Below are 21,230 nucleotides of genomic sequence, written 5' to 3'. Positions count from 1 at the left end.
GTGAATTGTATCCCCCCAAATTCATACGTTGAAGGCTGAACATTCTTATCTTCAACTCCCTATGGGGGAGTTGAATTGCACTCCCCGATGTGATTATATTTGAAGATAGGGCCTTTGAGGTTAAATGAGATCATAATGGTGGGCTCCTGATCTGATAGAATTAGTGTCCTTATAAGAAGAGACATGAGAAAGCTCACACACACTCTTCGCCGTATGAGGACGTGGTGAGAAGGCAGCGTCTGCAAGCCAGGATGAGAGCCCTCACCAGAGTCTGACTATGCTGGCACCCTGATCTCAGACTTCCAGCCTCCAGAACTGTGAAAAAATAATTTTCCTCTGTTTAAGCTACCCAATTGACAGCATTTTATTATGGCAGTCCAAGCTGACTAATACATACACACAAATGTAAATGCATATAAATACATGGAAACATTTATGTGTATTTTTCGGGAACATATTAAACATGCTCTTCTGCCCTTGCTCTTTTCCCCTTAGTGTCTAAGGGCAGCTCCACGCCAGAATCCCTACCTCATTCTCTGGAGTCGCTACACCATAGCCGTTGTGTGAATATCCCGTAAGTGATTTTACTAGTGTCCTATTGCCGGACAGTTGGGTGGTTTCCAGGCTTTGCCACCACAGTGAATGTCTTTGTACACGTCTTGATCCCCATGTGGGGAGCATATCTATCTATAGGACCAATCTCTAGAAGCAAAATCTTATCAATATTTAGGTACACTATATCTTTTTTACTAAAAAGAAAAAAACTCCCTCAATAGCATCCCTCCCCATCTCAGCTACTACGTTACCTCCTTCCTCTCTTGCTGCTGAACTTTTAAAGCTGCTGTCTACACTAGCTGCCTCTATTTCTCCCATCTCGTACCTATCACACTACCTCCTTCTGTCTGCCTTCTGTCCCCCATGCCCACACACCACTGAGTCTTCACTGGCGAGTTAGAATGACTCCATGCCTAAACGCCCAATGGACATTTTACTAGATCCCCAGCAGCATTTGACAGTTGTCCCCTCTTCCTTTAAATGACCTCTTCCCTTAGCATCCATATTATTAGTCTTCCAGTTTTCTTCCTTTTTAATTGTTCTTTTCTTTTCTGTCTCTTGGCATTACATGCTTCTTTACCTGTCCTTAAATACCAGAGTTACTTGGGGCTTAGTTCTAGACTTACGTTTTTTTTTTTTCACTCTATTATCTCTCATCCCATAATCTCATTCATTACCACTGTTTCAATGGCCATCCACATACCCGTGATTCCCAATTGTGTATCTCCAACCTAGATTTCTCCTCTGGAGTCCGGATTCATGTATCCAACTGCCTCCCAGAGACCTCCACTTATGTGTTTCACAGACATCTCAAACATAATATGCCCCTAATTGCAGTCCTGTTCTTGGTTTCCATCCACACCCCTTCCCCCGTCCCCCCATCTTGATAAATTTCACCCTCATCTACTCCATTTCCTTCACACCCACACCCAGCCATTACAAAGTCCCGTTGAAGTCTGCATCCTAAACATCTCAAAAGTGTATCTGCTCCTCTCTGTTTCCAGTGCCACCATCTTAGTTCAAGCCATCTTCATTTCTCACCTGGATTACTGAAACAGCCTTTTTCTCAGATCTCAGCGTCTGCTCTGGCCCTGTCAAAGCTATTCCCCTTGAATGCAGGCAGAACTATCTTTTCAGATGCAAAGCTGACATGTCACTCCACTGTCAGATGCTTGCTGTGCCTCCCCATTGGCCTGGAGCTAAGCTCCAAGAGTGGTTGGCCCCTGCCTTCCTTCCCAGGGTCAGCTCACTCGCTTCTCCCCACACCCAGCACGTCTTCTCTTAGTCCCTGATAGTGCCATGTGCTCTCTCCCCCAGCTTTCCACCCACATTGTCACCACTGCCTCAGAGCCTGCCCAGCTTCTCTTCATCGAAAAACATCCCTCTGCAGGAAGACCCAGGTGACTACCCACTCTAGTTTAGATTGTGCTCTTGTAACTCCCCATTCTTCTCCAGGTGGCGCTTACTTCCATTATAACAAAGTATTTGTATTCATCTTCTGTTTAATGCCTGACTGTCCTACTAGAATTATAAGCTCCAGGAATACAGAAACACTATAGATCTCAGGGGTTAGCAAACTGTTTCTGTGAAAGGCCAGATAGTAAATATTTTAGGGTTTGTGAGACATATAGTCTTTTGCAACTACTCATGTCTGCTGTGGAAGCATGAAAGCAGCTGGGGACAATACGTGAACAAATGAGTGTCGCTGTGTTCCAATAAAACTTTATTTATAAAAACAGGTGGTGGGCCAGATTTGGCTTGTGGGCGATAGTTTGTCCACCCTGATCTGTGTATTAATGGCAGTGCTCAGAGCTGGCAGTTTTGTAGCACCTGATCTAAGTGCTTTCCACGTATTCATTCATTTAACGTTTTGAACGACCTCCTGAAGCAGATCCTGTCAGTGTCCTCCTTCGCAGATGAGACTGAGAGGGCTCAGTAACTTACCCAAGCACACCCAGCCACTGAGTCAAATTCTTCGTACCCGGGCAGTCTGGCTCCAGAGTGTGTGCTCTTCACCTTCTTGGTTGTCGAATGTATGAGCAAATGAGTGACCAAACAGGATCGGAGTCTGAATATCTTGAAAAAGTGTAAAACACTACAGACGTTTAAAAGCTGTTGCAGATTTCTTGAGGCCAAAGTTCCCCTTCAGTTGGAACAGCAGCCAGGACACTGCGTGCACCCGCCTCCACCTGACCCCTCAGGCCCAGGTCTCAGTGTCCAGGCAGGGCCAGCGGGAGCCTGTCTGCCTGGCTCATTTCTCCTTCGGCCCGAGCTCTTCTCAGAGGCAGTTTCAGAAGCGCGGAGCCGGGAGGTCATCTGGAATTCCCACCCTACACCGGCACCTTTTGCTTAATTCTCTCCACCTTTGTCTAGTCCCTGAGTTTCTCCCTTATTAGCTGAGAGGCAGGAGAGTGAAAGGGTTAAGACCTCAGGCTTTTGAGTCATATAGAGCAGATTCAAACTGAGCTTCTTTAGTCTCAGTTTTTACGTCTGTAAAATAGGGATACGAACAGTTACCTAACACTTAAGACAGCTGTGATAATTCACTGAGATCAAGTGTGTGCTCAGCAGTTCATCAATGCCCCTGGTTGTTGTTCTCACCATCCTCGTACTTGGACACAGCAGGGCAGTGTGGGGCATCAAAATAACACAGGCTTTAGGGTCGGATGAAGCTGAATTCCAATCCCGTGTCTGCTCCTCACTAGCTATGAGACCTTATGCATGTCATTTAATCCAGGGGTCATGTGCCACTTAAATTTCCAGAACATTTTGGGGAATTGACATAGGGTTGGCAAGCCCTTTTTTTCCCCAATACAAGAACATGGATAGTTCTTTAAAAATCTAATATTTCTTGTCAATATTATTTTATAAATGAAAGGACATTTTAATTCCTCCCTCTCCCCTAAAAAAGTAGGAAGGATATAATCTGAGAACAAAGAACTCACAACAGTGTCCTTGTTTCTCTTATTTCACTCATCTCCAGCCCATTTGGAAAGGGGCACTTACCCTAAGCCTCATTTTTCTCATCTGTAAAATGGAGTAATAATACACCCACATGCACATGTGCCGGTGGGCCCGGCACGAAGTAGGGGCTGAGGGGCTGGTAGCCGCTACTCTGGTCGTCCCCTGGAGCTGGCTTTCCCCTCACTCAATCTTCCCCTCCTCAATTCCCTTCTCTCCTCTTTTGACCCTCCTAGAGCTAAGAGAGGAAGGGGCCAGAAAGAGCCACTACGTCAGATCTCAAAGGACTTTATTGGAGGTGGAGAGGGGAGCGTTGACACGCACAGGTCATGCCTAGGCGGGAACGACCAAGAGGGAAGAAAACTCACTCTGTCCGGGACAACAGAGACACCCTGGAGAAAGGAGCCTGTTTTCCATCTGGGTCTCTGAATGGAGCTCTCTCCAGCCAGGGAGGGAGGGGGCCCCAGCTGGAGGGCAAGGTCTGAGGGAGAGATTTTACTATCTCCGGAGACAAAAGGACTTTTGTGTGTTATGGTATCTGGGTGGGGTGGGGTGGGGTGGGGAGAGGGGAAATGGCTTATGGGAATGAGAAAGATTCTACTGGAGAAAGAGAAAGAGAGGCAGCGAGAAAGAGAGAGTAGACAAGTAGATGAAAGAGAGAGACCAGGCAGAGAAACAGAGTGAAAGAAAGAGAAACAGGTCCAGAAAGACAGAATTCCTTCAGGCCAACTTTGGTTTTCCACTCTCGGTCCTGAGCGCTCAGGGAGGTGCTCAACAGCCTGGGGGGGATGTCAGAGCCTGAGCTCAAACCGAGATGCCGTGGCAGGTAAGCTGTGCAGCTCTCAGTAAGTCATACCCCTTCACTGAGCCTCAGTGTACCTATCTGTAAAAGGGGACCTGGACCCTGTGGTGGCTCTAGTACCATGCAAATTGGAGGGGGTGTCCAGAAGCTAATTTCAATTACTTTTTAAAAGTTTTGACGTGGAATGTTCTCAACTCAGGGAGGGAACTCAGGTCCTCAAAGGCGGCCCAGAAGCTGGCTGGCTCTTACTGAATGAATGAAGGGAGGTTTCAGGCCAAAAGACTGTTTAATAAATCCTTTTCATGGGATGGACAAAGACTTGTGGGCATTAGACCTGGGAGTCACAAAACTGCCGCAGCCACCGCTCCGTCCAGCCCTGGCTCTCTGAGAACTGAGTAAAGATGCAGGCTCTTCCCCAGAGGCCAGAGAAAAGAAAGATGTAACCGAGGAAAGAAGGAGGCAAGAGGTCGTTTTCCTCTGGCACATGCTGGACATTTAGGAACTGGAATCAGGACGGGGGAAAATCCAGATTGGAGGAGTGAGCCAAATTATTCCTTGACCCAGTCTCTGGGGAGGGACCTTTTGGAGGGTGAGACCCAGCCCGAGGCCCGCCGAGCCCAGGGAACATTCAGAACCACTGGAGCCTGTTGGATTTGAGCCCAGAGAAGCACATGTTGCTGTTGCAGCTGCCTTGGTAATTGGGGGGACACGCAGAACACGGGCTCCCCATCTTGTACGGCGCCTCGCCAATCCAGTTGCCCCTGGAAGAGAAAAGGGCCCAGGGAGACAGGGTCGGGGGACAGAGGAGAGACACGTGAGCAACCAAATCTCAGCACCACCATCGACTGGCTGTGTGACCTTGGGCGTCACGTCAGGAAGATCCGAGTTCCGATCCTGGATTCTGCCACCTGCCAGCTGGTGACGGAATAAGCCATTTTATTTCTGAGGCTTGATTTTATCCTCTGAGTAAAATAAATAAAAATGGTGTCTGTAAAAAAATACGTGAAATGGTCTGTGAGCAAACACTGTGACTTTTAAGAGTGCTGTGCAAAACAGAGCTAGACGTGAGGGGATGTGCCCACGAAGCGATATCGTGGCCGCTGCTGTACGTTTACTCCTTCAGTGGCCTTATCCCAGATCCATCCTGCCTGCTCTTGAGTTAATCCTCTCAACGGACCAAGGCCGTTTGTGGGGATGGGGGACAGGGAACGCTGCTGAATGGTTACAGAGGTTGTGTTGTGGAGATGAAAAAGTTTTGGAAATAGATGGTGATGATGTTTGCACAACACTGTGAATGTAATTAGTGCCATTGAGTTGTACACTTAAAAATGGTTAAAATGGCAAATCTTATGTTACATACATTTTACCGCAATCCTTAAAAATTAATACTGTAATACACTAAAACCCACTGAATTGTACACTTCAAATGGGTGAATGGTATGGTGTGTGAATTCTATCTCAATAAAGCCGTTTTAAAAAAAAGAAAACCTTCATCACATTCTGCTCAAGAATTTTTAGTGGCTTCCCATTGCCTACGCAGAGATTGGTAAATTTTTTATGTAAAGGGCCAGATAATAAATATTTTGGGCTTTGAGGGCCAAATGTCTCTATTGCACGAAAGCAGCCATAGGTAATATGCAAACAAATCACATGGCCGTATTTCAATAAAACTTTATTTATAAAAATAGGCAGCAGGCCAGATTTTGGCTGTGGGCCGTAGTTCGCCAACCCCTGGCGTAGAGAATCACATCTACACCTGTTTTCGGTTAGGCATTCCAGGCTGCCCTAGCAGCACGTGGATGCAACTTACACACATCTTCCCACAGCTTTCTTCTCCATCCCAGCCCACAGATTTCTCTTTGTCTCTCTTTCTCTTCTCAAGGGCTAAAATTACTCCTCCAGCTGTTTCTTGCTCATGGCTGCCTAATAATCTCATGATTGGCCTGTAGCAGTAGTTATCTTTGCAAGTCCCAGAAGCTTATTTTCTCACACTTCAAATGAACACTCTCTGTGGGCAGAAATGGAATATTTTTTCTCCAGAAATGGTTGTTGAATGAATGTGAGTGAAGTCAGCCAAAGGGCTTAGAAAAGTACATAGTTCCGGTTTCATATGGGACTCATTCATTCATTAACACTTCCAGAGCATCTGTGGGACATCAGGATTTGTGCCAGACGCTGTGAGTCCACAACTTTCAAAAGGTGGAAATTTGGGAGCAGGGAGAGTGGGTGGTGGAGACACCCGGGGTGATGGAATCAAACTGGTTCTTTTACTATTTATTTAACCACTTGGAAAAAAATTCTACTGCCTGAAAAAATAAAGCCTTGAAATTACTGTAGTAGAAGGATAAGAAATGAATAAGGTCTATTTCCTACCTTCAAAAAGGTTATAACCAAGTTATAATCACGGCCATCACTCACTTAGCATGTACTATGGGCATCTATGTCTCATGATCCTCCGTGAGCCAGGTAGTGTTCGCCTTATTTTAGAAGAGGAGACTGAGGCCCATAGAGGTAAAATGACTTATCCACAGTCCTCAGTGTGCGCATGGCAGGGCTGGGAATCAAAACCAGGTCTGGTAACAATAAGAACCAATACGTGTCCTGAAATTGCTACGAGCCTGGGGGCATCACCTGGCTCAGCTCACTTAGTTCTGTCAACAACTCCATGAGTAGGTACTATTTTATTCCCATTTTCTAGATGAAGAAACAGGCATGGAAAACTTAAGTTAAATCTCAAATTCAACCCCTGACAGTCTTGACGCTAGAGCCTAAAAATCTTAACTATACTGTTCATACTCAATGCTGCAGAAATTTGATATATCAGCAAACAAATTGGAACAGCCCTTTACGTTGCTTGTAATGGAATTTGGTTTGTTGTATTTTTCCGTGCCTGATAAAGTTGGGCTGCAACACGACATTTTCTTAATAGAGGTCAAGATCTAATATATGTCTTAGCTTGAGGTTTTGTGTTCCGTCTTCCAATGACTTCCAGAACATCAGGACGGTGTGGGAGACAGAACAGGAGACTTGGCAACAAAAGACGTGTTTCAAACAGCTCTGCTACTTGTTGACTTTGCGACTTTTAGTAAATCGCTTAGCGTCTCTGATCCTCAATTTCTTAATCTGTAAAAAGGGGAAATAACTTTCCCAGTGGCCCTCCCTTTTGCCTTCCTTCTCTCTCTCTCTTTCGTCTCTTCAATGAGGTAATGAGGTGAAAGCATTTTGTAAATGGTCAAGGGCTACTGGAGAGTAAAAGGTGGTTATCATTATGTAAATTTGACTTTCTAAATGTCATGTTTACTTAGAATTCGTTCTTGTTTTTGCATAAGAATCTGTAGTATCTGCAAGTTTGTATACTGTGCGATGGTTGGGAACTGTCACTCCCCTTTCTCCGTGTTTCCAAGAGACTCTGAATGCAGACCTAGGGACCTCTCTTCCCGCAGCTGATTGGAGAGGCTGGGAGAAGGAGCTGAGCGGGCTCACTCCATCCTTCCTGCCTTTCCTGCCTTTCCTGTGCGGTCTGCCTGCCCGAGGGGAGCATGTGCTCTTGGCTGCTGTGTGTTTTGCGCTTAGAGAGGCTGGCACTGCACCTGCAGGAAGAGGCCTGTTGTCGTCCAGTGCTGCCTGTCAGTGGCTGTGCAGGTCTGATTCAACAGTGGGATATTTGCAAGCCCGGCTGGCTGGCAGATCTAAGCTGCATTTTGTACTATTGACTTCATCAGGGAGGCTGCCTATCCTCCTGCCTCGGTCCTCTGTCTATCTCCTAATCAATTCTGAAACATCAGAAACTTCAGAAAAAGGATTATTAACCAACTCTCTAAAACTACTAAATTGTATGGTATTGAGGTTACTTAGAATGGAGGAAAGTAGGGTGTCGTGTGTGTCCTCCTTTTCTTTGAATTCTGCCCACTCCACCTCAGGATCCACCCTCCTGCCCCGGCGCCCCCTCTGTCTCGGCCCCGCACTTACTTAATGACGTAGTTGCAGACCAGGTACACCGCGTGGCGCCAAGTGCGGCCCCAGACCTTGATGCTGCCGCACGTGTGGAGGGCACAGCCCAGCCGATTGGAGGAGGCCCACACCATCTGAGAAAGGACCGACAGGGGAGGCTGTGAGAAGAACTCAGTGGGGCCCAGGTTCCTCGGGGCTGGGAGGCTCCTGGGCTTGGTTCAGGGTGGATGCATTAGCTGAGGTCTTCCTGGAGGAAGCAGTCTATATTGCTAACTAATATTTCATCTTATCATGAGTGATATATGCTAATATTTTCTATAGAATCCTATCAGATTTCTTTCTCTTTTTTTCCTTAGTGATCAGCATTTGAAAATCATTGTGTTGGAAGTGAAAACACAAACTTTGGAGTTAAACAGCCTAGGATCAGAGTCTCAATGTCACTGGCTGTGTGACTTTGACCAAGTCACTTAACCACTCTGTGCCTTAGTTTCTTCTTTGGTAAAATGGAGGTAATAATATCTCATGGATGTCAGGAAGGACATTTGGTTTAGGTCTCACATTTCCTGGAGGGTCTCAACTTTAGATTTTGACATTACCTCCAAATGAGTCACAGAGACACCGACAGGACTGAAAGAAGACATCTGTCATACAATTGGAAGTTTCTGCCTATTTCTTGCAACATTATATTGCATGGTGTTTTTACGTATGTTAGCATATTCAATATTAGCACTCAAAATATACTACACTTTTTATAACCTCATTTTGGCATTTATTTTTTTAAGATAGTAGGCGCCTTAGAGAACAGAAAATACTAGAAAACGTTTGGACCTATTGGATTCGAAAGCACTCTTGAACTTGTCAGACCGCACATCTTCATTTTGGGGTCAGACAATCTGGTCAGCCCACCTGCGACACTCAAAACAAGACCCAGTTCAGCTCCATTCAACAGACACACGACCTTCCAGGAACATACTTATTACGTAAAGGGAAGTCCACAGGAGCCTCTTGTTTTCTTTCTTTCTTTCTTTCTTTCTTTTTTTGAGGAAGATTAGCCCTGAGCTAACATCTGCCAATCCTCCTCTTTTTGCTGAGGAAGACTGGCCCTGAGCTAACATCCATGCCCATCTTCCTCCACCTTATATGTGGGACGCCTACCACAGCATGGCGTGCCAAGCGGTGCCATGTCTGCACCCAGGATCTGAACCTGCGAACCCCAGGCCGCCAAAGCGGAACGTGTGAACTTAACCGCTGTGCCACCGGGCCGGCCCCTCTTGTTTTATTTCTAATTAGTCTTCCACCACATTCTTTTTATTCTAAGGTACCAGGCTTTGTTCTCCCATCGGTCCATAGTCCCAACAAAGGGGTACCTGGGTGTAGTGGGAGCAGACGGGCCCACTGCAGCGCCAGGGGCAGCGCGGGGTACAGTCTTTCGGGGCCGGAAACAAGTAATGGCGCTTCTCTGCAGACCAAGACTTCACGAGGTCCACCACCGAGCGGTACCTGGGGAGGCAGAGGAGACAGAAGATGCCGGGCGGGAGAAGGGAAAGCCACTCTGCTGCCAACTTGCTCAGTGACCTCGTTGAATGACTGAATGACGGAGTGAAGGGAGGATGGAGGGTCACTCACCGGCCAGAATGGATGGAGAGGTTCTGGCCCACGTATCTCATCAGCTGTGAGGGCCCGTGGGCCCAGATGCACTGGGTGGCCCAGGCCTCGGCAGACCTGGCCAGGCGTTCATCCCAGACCTGGGGAAAGAAAGGTCGTGAAATTCCCCAGGGAACAACCACCACCGTCTCAACAGTGTAGAGACGCACATACACATGGCGCCATTGCTCCCCCATCTCCTTGGAGCCCTGCCACAGATCTCTTCTACAAATTAAAAGACCGAGGTTCAGAGAGGCCAAGGTCAACAGCAAGTCCACACCAGAGCCGAGATCGGCACCCAGCTCGTTGACTCCTAGTCCGGTGCTCTTTCCCCCTCATTGGACTTCAAGCCTGGGGCTCTCTGCTCTGAGTGGAGTCCCAGGGTATTTGTCCAGGCGTTCTCAGCAGTCTCTAGAAATGACTGAGTCCTGGGGAGATGGGAAGATGACTGACGTCTTATTTTATTTGTTGTATTTTTTAAGTGTGTTTATTTTAACATTAAAAATTTTAATTCAAAATGGTTTTTTTGAATAGTGAAACATGCACAAATTTAATACATAAGCTGTTCAAAAGAGGAAAAGTGGAAAGCCTCTCATTTCTGTCCTCTATTGTCCTTCCAGCCACCCTGCCCCCAGAGGCAGCCATCACTGAGCTTCCTGTGTCCTCTTCCAGAAATACTCTATACTTGGACAAGCATATATATATAGTTTGTACAAGTATATATATGTAGTTTTATATATAATTATATATGATGTATAGAAATACAAATATCAAATAATTATACGTAAGATACATAATTTCTTTTGACAAGTGGCAGCATGCCAGACATTCCATTCTGTACCTCCGCTCTTTTCACTTACAAGACAGGTTATCTTAGTGATTATTCCACATCAGTACACAGAGAATACCCTCCCCATCCTTCTTACTGGCTTCATAATTTTCCAATATATGAATGCCCCAAGTTTTATAACCTGAAAATCATCACTTAAAAAATACTAGTTCCCTTCCCCTCTGACTTCCTGGGACCCTCTGAGATACTATGTGCTCATTCATTTCATTTGTTTATTCAGCAAATGCTGAACAACATTTCTAGGCACCGAGGACTCACGGTCTAACAGGGAAATGAGACCTTAAACAATCATTACAATCCTGGCGGGTGTGAGAATGTGAAACAGGGAACCAGAGCTTTCTTGGGGATATGAGAGAGAAAGGGCTTCTTGAGCAAGGCATGTTTGCTCAGATTCCTGCCCCGAGGGCAGAAGCCAGCTAGTGAAGAAGAAACGGGGGTCCCAAAGAGAGGTCAGAACACCTCCCCAGGGTCGTCTGACTTACACTCTTTTAGGGAGTCCAAGGAATGTTTCCTTCATGCTCCAGAGGGCAAAACTGAGGGAAGGGCCATGCTAACATGAGACCCACACTCACTGACCCTCCCTGGGGTCCCTGGTGAGACATCTAGCTCTCTCTGTTCCATACTACATGCAATAATTAAACACCTGTTGGGATGAGCGCCTTGCACACACAACTGGTGCTTAATAAATGTGTCATTGTTTGAGAAATACAGGGCCTTCCCTGTGCAAGGTGCTGTGTTAAAAAATGAATGAGTCAGTCAGTGGACGAATAAAGGCCCTCCCCACGTCCACTGCCTCCATTCCGGTTCCTCCCCCCCCCCGCGCCCCTCCCCCACAACACCTTATCACTACCTGACACTATTCTCTATATTTTGTTGTTGATGTTTGTTTTCTGTCATCCCCACTGAAACATAAGCTCCATGAGGGAGGAGAGCTCGGCCCTCCCGTCCTCAGCTGTGTCCATGAGGCTTAGCATGGCGCCTGGCTCTGAGCAGGAGCTAGTCCATAAGCAAATGGACCTGTTGCAAGAGGATTTTCAGACTGTTGAGTAGCACACGTTTGTCTGGAGGGGGCGGACCGGCAATCTCTTTTCCTAAAGGGATCTGTGGGTGGGCTGGGAGCCTATCTCTCCAGGCTGGTTTGGGACAATAGTCCGAGGGAGGAGCTGTGATGAAGAGAAAGTTTCCCTCCTCCACTCTGGCAGTCTGGCTTCTGGGGGGCTGGGGTGAGAGCCCCCGGCCTGTTTCTTTGATGGAAGACATCCCAGCTTCCTCCGCTAGGCAGCTGCCTGTTTTCCTCTGCCTGAGACCCCCAGGTACAGTCCCCACCGCTCCAAACGCTACCTCCACAGGCTTGCTGAGGACTGTCCATCCCGATGTGTCCATCAAACCCCCGGGACAAAGAGACAATGGCATGGAAAGCTCCAGCCACCCATCCCCTGCAGGTCCCCAGTGGGGAGCCAGAACTACTGGGCAGCATATTGTGTTGGTTAGGACCACAGCCTTTAGCCGCAGGCAGAGCTGGGCTGGAATCTCAACGGGGTGACCTTGGGCAAATTCATTGTCTGCATCTCAGTTTCTTTATTTGGAAAGTGGAGATGACGATTCCTACCTTGAAGGAAAGAGGAGACCTGCCTAGATGCTCCATAAATAGCAGTCCTCTGCCCCTGCCTCCCAGGAGGACCTACGCAACCACCTTCATTTCCTCATCTGTAAAATGGGCAGACAAATTCCTGCCCTTTCCACAGGGCCCAGACAGACACCCAGATACTGGCTGGTGGGGCCAGGCTGGCGGTGGTCCAGCCCTTCCAGGTCACACTGAGTTGACTGGCATATGCCGGAAGAGGCACCAGGCACTCACCATATACTCCATGTTGGCAGCAGGTGGGTGCACGCTGGCCCGGAGGTGGTTGTGATAATCCAGTAAGGCACTCATGTCCCGGGCAGAGATGTGGCGCTTCCGCCGGTAGCGGGGCACCCCCAGCCCGCTCACGGGCCACACAGCTGTGCCCTTGGTCCGGGCCAGTGCCAGGGTAGCATCGGGCACCAAGGTATTCACTGTCTGGCCCACCCAGAAGAGCAGGCCTGCCAGGCCCACGGTGCCGGGCAGCAGGGACATAGCTGGCTGGAGAGGTCACGTGTCTACCTCGTGCAGTCAGAGCCGGCTGCCTGGAGGGGGCGGGCATGTGGGCACCAAACCCTGAGTGTTTTCCAGCATTGCCGCCCCAGGGGATGCTAACCCTGGGAACTTGGCACAGACCTCCTGACTCAGCTCTGGTCCAGGTGCCCAACACCCCATCCTCCCCACCGCAGTGGACTGAGTGGATTGGGCAGCCCAGACAGTGGCTAAGCTGGACCAGACCCTGGAGTGAGACGGTGCTATTGGGTCAAAGCCAGGACTCCATCCCACCAGCCCCGGAGACAGACACCAGGCCTCTCCCGCCTGGACACCCTCTTCACCGATCCTGCTCCAAGTGGGCTCCGTCCACCCTCTCAGCAGGGCAGGGCCGACCTTCCCCAAGGCATCGTGCGGGGGAAAGAACCAGATGGCAGAGAGTGAAAGATTCAGAGAAAAAGAGGCAGAGAGAGAGAGAAAAATGAGAAACTGAGAAAAAGAAAATGAGAGAGACTAAAAAACTGACTGAAAAAAAGAGATACAGAGAGAAGGAATGAAAGACATAGACAGTAGGAAGCTGTAAGAGAGACTGAGAGACAATGATTGGGGAAAAAAGAGGAAGCACATGGAAGAGACAGAAATAGCGGTAGAGAGAGAAAGACAAAGAAAAAAAAAGAACAGAGAAGACGGAGAGAGAAACAGAGCTGAAGAGAAGAGGCAGAGAGAGGCTTGCGGGGGACCAGGCAGCAGGCTCCCGGGGGGCGCATACCCAGGACGGGCAGCCCAGACGGGTGGCAGGAGGTGGCTGAGGAGGCAGGGACCTCTGCAGACACCCCAGCCTGCCTGGCAGTGCGGTGATTTTAACGGTCCCCTGGGAGCTGATGGCATCTGACGTCCCGGCCCCACAGCCCCCTCCCCTTCCAGCCAGGCCCAGCTTGGACCGGAGGCTCCGCCTGCCTGTCTGTGGGCTCGCCTCTCCCCCCTCTCACCACGCCTCTGCTGTTCCTGCGTCCACCTGGAGTGTGCAGGGTTGGGCTGGGCTGCTGGTCAGGGTAGGGATGCGGCAATGGCAGGCACTCCAGGATGAAACACCACCCCCTTGTCAGGAGACCCCAGATCCAGAGGCCTCTCTCTGCCTTCCAGACCCCAACGTATTAAGGCCACCTTTCATCTGAAGATTATTTTCTGACTGTTTTCTCTACAAAGCTCTCCAGCCTCAGAGTAGGCAGTTAATATGGCCCCATTTAATGAGACCTACTCCGTGCCAGGCCCAGGCTGAGTGCTTTACACACACACAAGCTCAGCCAACCCTCAGAATCAGATGTGATAGGTCCCCATTTTATAGGTGAAGAGACCGAGCCCCAAAGAGGTGCAGGAATAAGCCCAAAGTCAGCCAGCCTGTCTGCAATAGAGCCAGGATCCGCACCCAGGTCTGAGCCCAGGGCCCTGTGAGTACGTAAAAAGGATGCCATTTTTGTAACCAAACCAATCTAGATGCACAGGAAAAAAGCCCGGGAGGATATCCACAATCAACACCGTGTAGCCTAATTAGTAATTAAACCTGTGAATCTGGGCTCAAATCCCCATTATTTCACTCACTGAGTGCCCTTGAGCAAGTCACCCAATCATTTCGTGCCTCATCTATAAAATGGGAGTAATAATGGCACCCACCTTACAGCATTGTTTTAAGGATTAGATGAACTCACATCTGTGGACCGCTTAGAACAGTGTATGCTTTGTGTGTGCGTGTGTGCTTGTTTGTATACATGTACTTGAGTGAGTATGTGTGTGTTTATATGTATTGTGTGTGTAAGCAGATGGGCTCATGCATGTGCATATGAGGGTTCGTGTGTCAATCCTCACGTATGTGTATAGATGCATGCATGAACACGCAGATGTCTGTGTGTGTGTGTGTGTGCTGTCAAAGCCCAGTTGGTCTCTGAGTTGCTGAACTTCTGGGTTAAGAAAGAGTTTAATTTCCTCCTCTCTGATTACTTGTATTCTCCGCAAACAACAAGCAATACTTTTCTGATGGGAGGAGGCAGACTTACAAGAAAGGTGTTACAAAAAAAAACCAAAGTTGAAGCGTTTGCAACCCTCCAGCCTCCTCTTCCAGCGACCTCCAAGCATCCCCAGGCAGAAGCCAGTCTCAGGGCGCCAAGCTGAGCCCTGGCCCAAGTGGCAATGCAGGGCTGGGGGCTGGAACTGGGCTACCGGAGCGGGGTCCTCCCCAGACACATGGAATTCCCGCCCCAGGCGGCCGCCCTGCCTCAGCCTCCGCGGCCCAGACAGTGCTGCTGCCAAAGCACACACCTTCCCGCTGGAGCGGCTTTCCCCAGCCCAGGCGGCTGACCGCGGGATGCTGGGGCTGGGGGCGGGGGCGGTGGGGGGCGGGGGTGGGCAGCAAGGGATGGAGGCTGGCATCCCCAATCTCTACAGGGCTTTCCCATTACACCAGAGGAACAATAGGGAGGGGCTCCAATCTAGCCGCATCTCTGCCTCCAGTATGCTGGGTGTCCTGGGGCAAGTCCCTATCCTTCTCTGGGCCTCGGACGCCCCATTAGAGAAACTGGACTAAGGACTCTTCTGCCTACGGCTGGGCTGGGATCCATGACACACCTGGGGGAACTCTGCAGCCCAGGGGAGGCAGACGCAAACAACCGTGGCACTTAGGAACCCAGGAGTGTCAACAATTATGCCCTGCTCTCTCAGATGCTTGACGCGAACTTCTCCCATGTAACCGGCACTGGCGTGGTTCAGAGCATCGCACCCATGACTCACTGGTCCTCACAGCCGCCTTTGAGGGAGTAACCCCAGCCACTGCACAGACGGGGACCTGGAGGTACAAGGAGCCTCAGTGACTTGTCCTATGACATGGAGCTTGTTTGTGTGGTACCTGGGGTTCTGGCAGTGGACATCCTCGCACATATACAGAATGCACACGCATCCTGGGTGCACACACCACACTTATATTCACACAAGCATTTCTTCCTCCCACAAATCACAGAGACAGCTCGTTCCCCCAGCCCCTCAGATCCTTCCTACTTACACCCTCTGGTGCCCTTACCTGAATATCCAGAAACCCACTCTTCACAAGTCTAACCATATTAACACGTATAAACGTAAGTATCTGTTCTCAGCACAGCACTGCTCGAAGCACTTTACACGGATGAGCCCATTAATCTTCAAAACAACCCTATTATTATCATCATATCCATTTTTGTATATATGAGGAAACTGAGGCACAGAGAGGTAAGTCATTTGCCTAGGGTCACACAGCCAGTGGGTGGCAGAGGTGGGATGGGCACCCAGGCAGGCTCGTTATGCTGCCTCTCCACAGAGACAAAGAGATAGACACAGAGGAAGGCACAGCCCCCAAGTCCAGCCGCGCAGACAAAATCACCCCCTCCTACCCCACACGTTCACACATCCACAGAAACCCAGATATTGCACTGGTGACAAGCACACAGCGATGCCCCTGGCCAACCCCCGAGTGGGAGTTTCTCTGCTGTCCTCCGTGACTAGCCCTGTTCCCAGTTCCCTTTGGCAGGTTCCTCAGTGGATAAAAATGTTGGGAGGACAGGAAATAATCCCGGGTAGCCCAGATTAGTGCCCGAGGCTGGGGTCTCACTTTAGGGTAGGGACACTTTCTCATCTCCGAATTTCATCCCTCTGGATTCAGCTGTCGCTCTATTCTCATCCCTACCAGAATTCTCTCTGCACTTGGGCGAGCGAAAGGGAAATTATTCTGGAGAGTAGAAATATTCAAGTCAGTGTAGCTCAGTGGCTATAGCTCTGGATCCAGACAGCCTAGGTTCGGGGCCACCTCCATGGCTTACTAGCTGTGTGACAGTGGGCAAGTTAATTAACCTTTCTGTGCCTCAGCTTCCTCATCTATAAACTGGGGCTACCTCACGGCATTGTTGTGAGGACTAAATGAGTTAGTACATGTTAGACACTTACAATGTCTGGCACAGGGCAAGCAGTCAATAATGTTAGCTGTAATAATCGCTCACAAGAATAATAATAACAGGCAACATTTCTTTAGCATATCCACTTAGTGCCAGACACCAAATGCTTTATGGACAAGATCTCATTTAAGCCTTGCTCCAGTTCCAGGGGTCAGGTATCAGGATCCCCATTCTACAGACGAGGAAGTAGAAACTCAGAGAGGTTAAGCAACTTGCCCAAGTTCACAGAGCTAGTCCCGGTGCAAATTGGATTCCAACAGGTCTCTCTGATTCTCATCCCAGTGTTCTTTTCGCCCAGTAAAGTTGCTTTTAAGAGGAGACTGTGAAACAGGAGCCTGGTGCTTGAGAGATGAGACGGAGAAAGCTGGAAGGCCCTTAGAGATCTTTTAGGTCACCCTTTCATTTGCCAGTTGAGGAAACAGGTTCAGAGAGGTTAAGGGACTTGTCCAAGGTCACACAGCAACTGGAAAACCAGTCCTATGTCACTATGCGACCCAATCTATGTCACTCCAAATCCAAGCACAAAGAGGGAAGGAGCTGGAAGGAGGGAGCTGGAGGGAAGGGAGCACATATGAAAAATAACAGCGGTGATACAGACTCTTGAAAACTCTTCCCGTCAAATGCTCCAGGTTCTTCCAAAAGACAAACTGTAAGAAAATGAAAGGGATGGAGGGAGAATCAACAGACTTAGAAGATTTTTTCTACGGACGAGACTAAACTCTGCTGTTTAAGGATGTGCACTTGGGCGATAAAACTATAAAGAAACATCCAGAAACACTTCAAAGTCAGGCTGTAATTGGGGTGGGACATTTGAGGGGCTGCTATTTTTTAATCTGACCGGCGGTTACAAGGGGTTCACCTCATTGGGTTCCACATTTATTTTATGTGACTTTCTGTATTTGTGCTTTATTTTATAATAAAAAGGATTAAAAAAATAACAGTGGTAGTGATTTATACAGTGACACCTTCCATCTGTTACCGCCTTAACCACACATGAGGATCTTCATCTTCTTTGAACAGTTGAGGACACGAAGGTTCAAACAGGAAGCCAGCGTGCCCACAGTCACACAGCAAATAAGTCTGGGAGCCAGGCCTCGCCCCCTGTGGCTTGGTATGTCTCCACAGCACAGCGGTGGCTGGGCTGTCTGAGCTGCCGGTGGTAGTTCCTGACCCAGCAAGGGGAGATTCAGGACAGATTCAGAGAAACCAGCTCCTCCAAAAATAAAGCCCACTCAGACGCACCTGTGGGCTCCCCAGTCTGACCCCCGCTCTCTCGGGCCCCAGAGAGCAGCGTCCACTCTCTGGCAGATCATCCAGGGGGAGGCAGGATGGTCCAAGAGCAGGCAAGGACCAGAGTCGTGGAGTCAGACAGCTCGGGAGGACCCGATGCAGGTCACAAGTCTTCTCTGAGCCTCACTTCCCTCATCTGTAAAACAGGAACGATGTCCATAGGTGCTACCTTATCTGGCTACTACGAGACATTCAGTGAGATATGGAAAGTGTTAGCCCGCAAAGCAAGGTTTATTCAGCGTCAGCTATTAACCCCCCCAAACAGAAACACTGTGTGATTCCACTGACAAGATGCTCAAGAACAGGCAAAACTAACGAGGGTGGTGCAAGCCAGAACCAGGGCTCCTTTGGGGGTACCTACTGAGAAGGCACCAGGGAGCTCCTACTGAGGGTGCGCATCTGCCTTATATGTTGATCTTGGTGGTGATTACATGGGGGTACACGTGAAAATTCATCTAGTTGTACACTTAAGACTTCAGCATTTAACACTGTTAAACCTTAATAAAAAATTTAGACTAATATAGGGTTTAAAAAAAATCTTTGCTTGAGTTCTGTCAACAAGTATAGAATTAAAATCCTACATAAGAAAAAACACACACACCAACAGAAATACTCCCTTCTTATCTCCCCAAGACATATTTCCTACCCAGTACACATAAGTACTCTCCCCAGTACACCCACTAAAACCCCCAACCCTGCACACACAGCCAAAGGGTCCGACAGCAGCACAAAGAGAAGCCTCTGTCCAACAGAGCAGGCACATCGCCACCCCTCAACCCCACAGCACATCCGTCTTCAGTATAGATGCTTTTCCACTCCGGGTGCCTGGAAACACACCCTACATGCAAACACACAAGCAGACACACACAGACCAAACCCACAGACCAAACTGATTCAACGGGCAGATTTGTGAGTCAGATGCGGGTGAGGGTCTTGGCCCCATCACTTCCTCACTATAAGACCTGGGGCAAGTCAGGTGTTTCTTTGAGCCTCTGTAAAATGGGCCCAATAAGATCTTCTCTCACGAAAGGAAACAAAATATAAAGGAAGACCGAGCGCAAATAAGCTCTTTGAGAGACAGAGCCGTGTGACTCGCCTCGGCATCCTCAGGGACTCACGTCATGGCGTTGTTGGTTAAACTTGCACATGTCGTAAAGCAAACTTGTGTGTGTTGTCAGTTGTCACCAGATTAATCTATAGATTCAACGTGATCCCAGTAAAAATTCCAGCAAGCTTTCTGGAGGAAGTTGGCAAGTTGAGTCTAAACGTCGTGGAGAAGAGCCAGGGCCCGAGAACTTTCGAGACACTCCATTAGTCAGAATGTTCATAATATGTGATGATTAAGCAGTAAACAGAAAAAGGAGTGGAGGGTGAAGCTGGGACATAGGGGTGAGGGGGCGGGGGAGGTACAGCAGGACAAGGAGAGGGAACAGCATGGGAGACAGCTCTGAGGCTGGAGGGAATTTGGTTCACCTGAAGAACTGAAAAAAGGCAGGCTGGGGAAGAGGCAGAGGGTGCAGAGAGGGTAAGAGGCAGGATGAGAGATGGGGTCAGAGGTGAGCAGAAGCCATTTTTGCAGGCTGGAGGCCCTGAACGTCACCCAGCCACAGGGCTGGAGAGGACCCAGATTCTCCTGCTTTGCCCAGTGCCCCATCCTGGCACCCTATGGGAGCATGGTGCTGGGGGCTGGGAGGGAGGTGGGGAGAGCAGATGGGTCTTAGCCCTCCAGGGAGAGGGGGCACATCATCGCAGTCCCACCTCCTAGGGGCTGAATTTCCACGGACCCCCAGAACTCTGAAACCAAGGAGTTGCCCCTGAGGGGTCTCTCCCTGTCTTCCTCTGCCCACGAAGGATTCTGAGCAGGGTGTTCGCACGGCTGAGCCAGGGAACCCCTCCCCTTCCTGGGTGTCCGAGAGGACCAGCCCCCTCCCAAAACAAGGAGGGGTAACTAAAGGGTGGGGCTGGCCAGCGCGCAGACCCCCGAGGGGCGCGCTGGGGTCAAGGCGGTGCCCTCAGGGGCCGGGGCCGGAGGACTGGGGAATCCGCGACCCGGTCCAGCTCGGACAGCTGCACGGCCAGGTGTGGCCGGGGAATCTGCTGTGTCGCCGGCCCGCGCAGCCCGAGCGGAAAAGGCCCGGCGTCAGCGCCCCCGCATTCCTGCGCTGGGTGGGAGTCGGCCCGCAGCCGTCACCCGGCGGGGACCGGGGCCCACTGGGCTCCCTGGGCGGAGTGAGAACTGAGCCAGACTCCCCATCTGGTCCATGGGGACGGTGACCCTTTGCCCTGCCTAGCTCTCAAGCTACGATGAGCAGCCAAAGATGAGCATCTTTATCTTAGAGATGACCACTTATTGTGCACCCACTGCATGCCTGACATCCAGCAAAATCAGGTTTCACTTGCTTATCCCGGCGCGCTGTTCTCCTTTCTCAGGTGAGGAAATGAGGGAGATAAGTGACTTGCCCTGGGTGACACGGCTCATAAATCCTGTGTGTAGGCTTGAGCCCATGTCTGTCTCTGTTCTGAACCAAAATGCTCATGGCCCTAAACCCTGTCCACCGTGGCTTGGTGAACTCTGCAGAGCGTTGTGACCATGTGAGTGTTACCGGTGGCAGGCAGGTGAGGTCAGAGTGGCCCTCACTAGACCCCAGAGTCAGTGTGGGCTCCTGGGTAAGCGCTTTGCCCCATGGGGCATACCAAGCCTGGTTTGAATCCCAGCTCTGCTGGATGTTGGCTGAGTTTCTTGGCCTCTCTGTGCCTCAGTGATTCCATTTGTAGAATGGAGTAGTAGCAGTACCTACCTGTGGGGTTGTGAGAATGAGAGTCACGCACAGTAACGCACCTTGCACGGTGCCTGGCACTTAGCTAAGGCCCAAGGAAACAGCGGTTTTCTTAGAACCAGGCATTTTGTTCCCAGTTTGGTGTTCCATACATGTACATAAATACATATAGCATTTCATAAATTGTGAAATATAACAAATGTGCAAGATTTGTAAAATATAGAAATATAGTTTAATGAATTTGTTTGTTTGTTTGTTTTGGGTTTTTTGAGGAAGTTTAGCCCTGAGCTAACATCTGCTACCAATCCTCCTCTTT

General features: G+C 49.4%; 1 protein-coding gene across 1 annotated transcript; it reads right to left on the bottom strand.

The window, feature by feature from the left end:
* Window positions 1-4,133: 4,133 nt before the first annotated feature.
* R3HDML (R3H domain containing like) lies at window positions 4,134-12,879 on the bottom strand. The gene is made up of 5 exons (XM_046678111.1): window positions 12,622-12,879; window positions 9,896-10,014; window positions 9,637-9,769; window positions 8,288-8,403; window positions 4,134-5,079 (listed from the first exon to the last, which is right to left on the bottom strand). Exons 1-5 carry the CDS (start codon window positions 12,877-12,879, stop codon window positions 4,947-4,949), a joined length of 759 nt encoding a protein of 252 aa, XP_046534067.1. The 3' UTR covers window positions 4,134-4,946.
* Window positions 12,880-21,230: the final 8,351 nt, after the last annotated feature.

Source organism: Equus quagga, chromosome 12 (assembly GCF_021613505.1).
Source record: "Equus quagga isolate Etosha38 chromosome 12, UCLA_HA_Equagga_1.0, whole genome shotgun sequence".
In the NCBI taxonomy this organism is placed as follows: Eukaryota; Metazoa; Chordata; class Mammalia; order Perissodactyla; family Equidae; genus Equus; species Equus quagga.
The sequence above is the reverse complement of the archived record's forward strand: the minus strand, read 5'-3'. Positions and strand labels throughout refer to the sequence as shown.

Coding starts and splice junctions, on each gene's coding strand:
- R3HDML (XM_046678111.1), bottom strand. CDS start 12,879: ATGTCCCTGCTGCCCGGCACCGTGGGCCTGGCAGGCCTGCTCTTCTGG. Junction 10,015..12,621: donor CTGCCAACATGGAGTATATG/GTGAGTGCCTGG, acceptor TTCTTTCCCCAG/GTCTGGGATGAACGCCTGGC. Junction 8,404..9,636: donor TCTGCTCCCACTACACCCAG/GTACCCCTTTGT, acceptor GTCCTTTCTCAG/ATGGTGTGGGCCTCCTCCAA.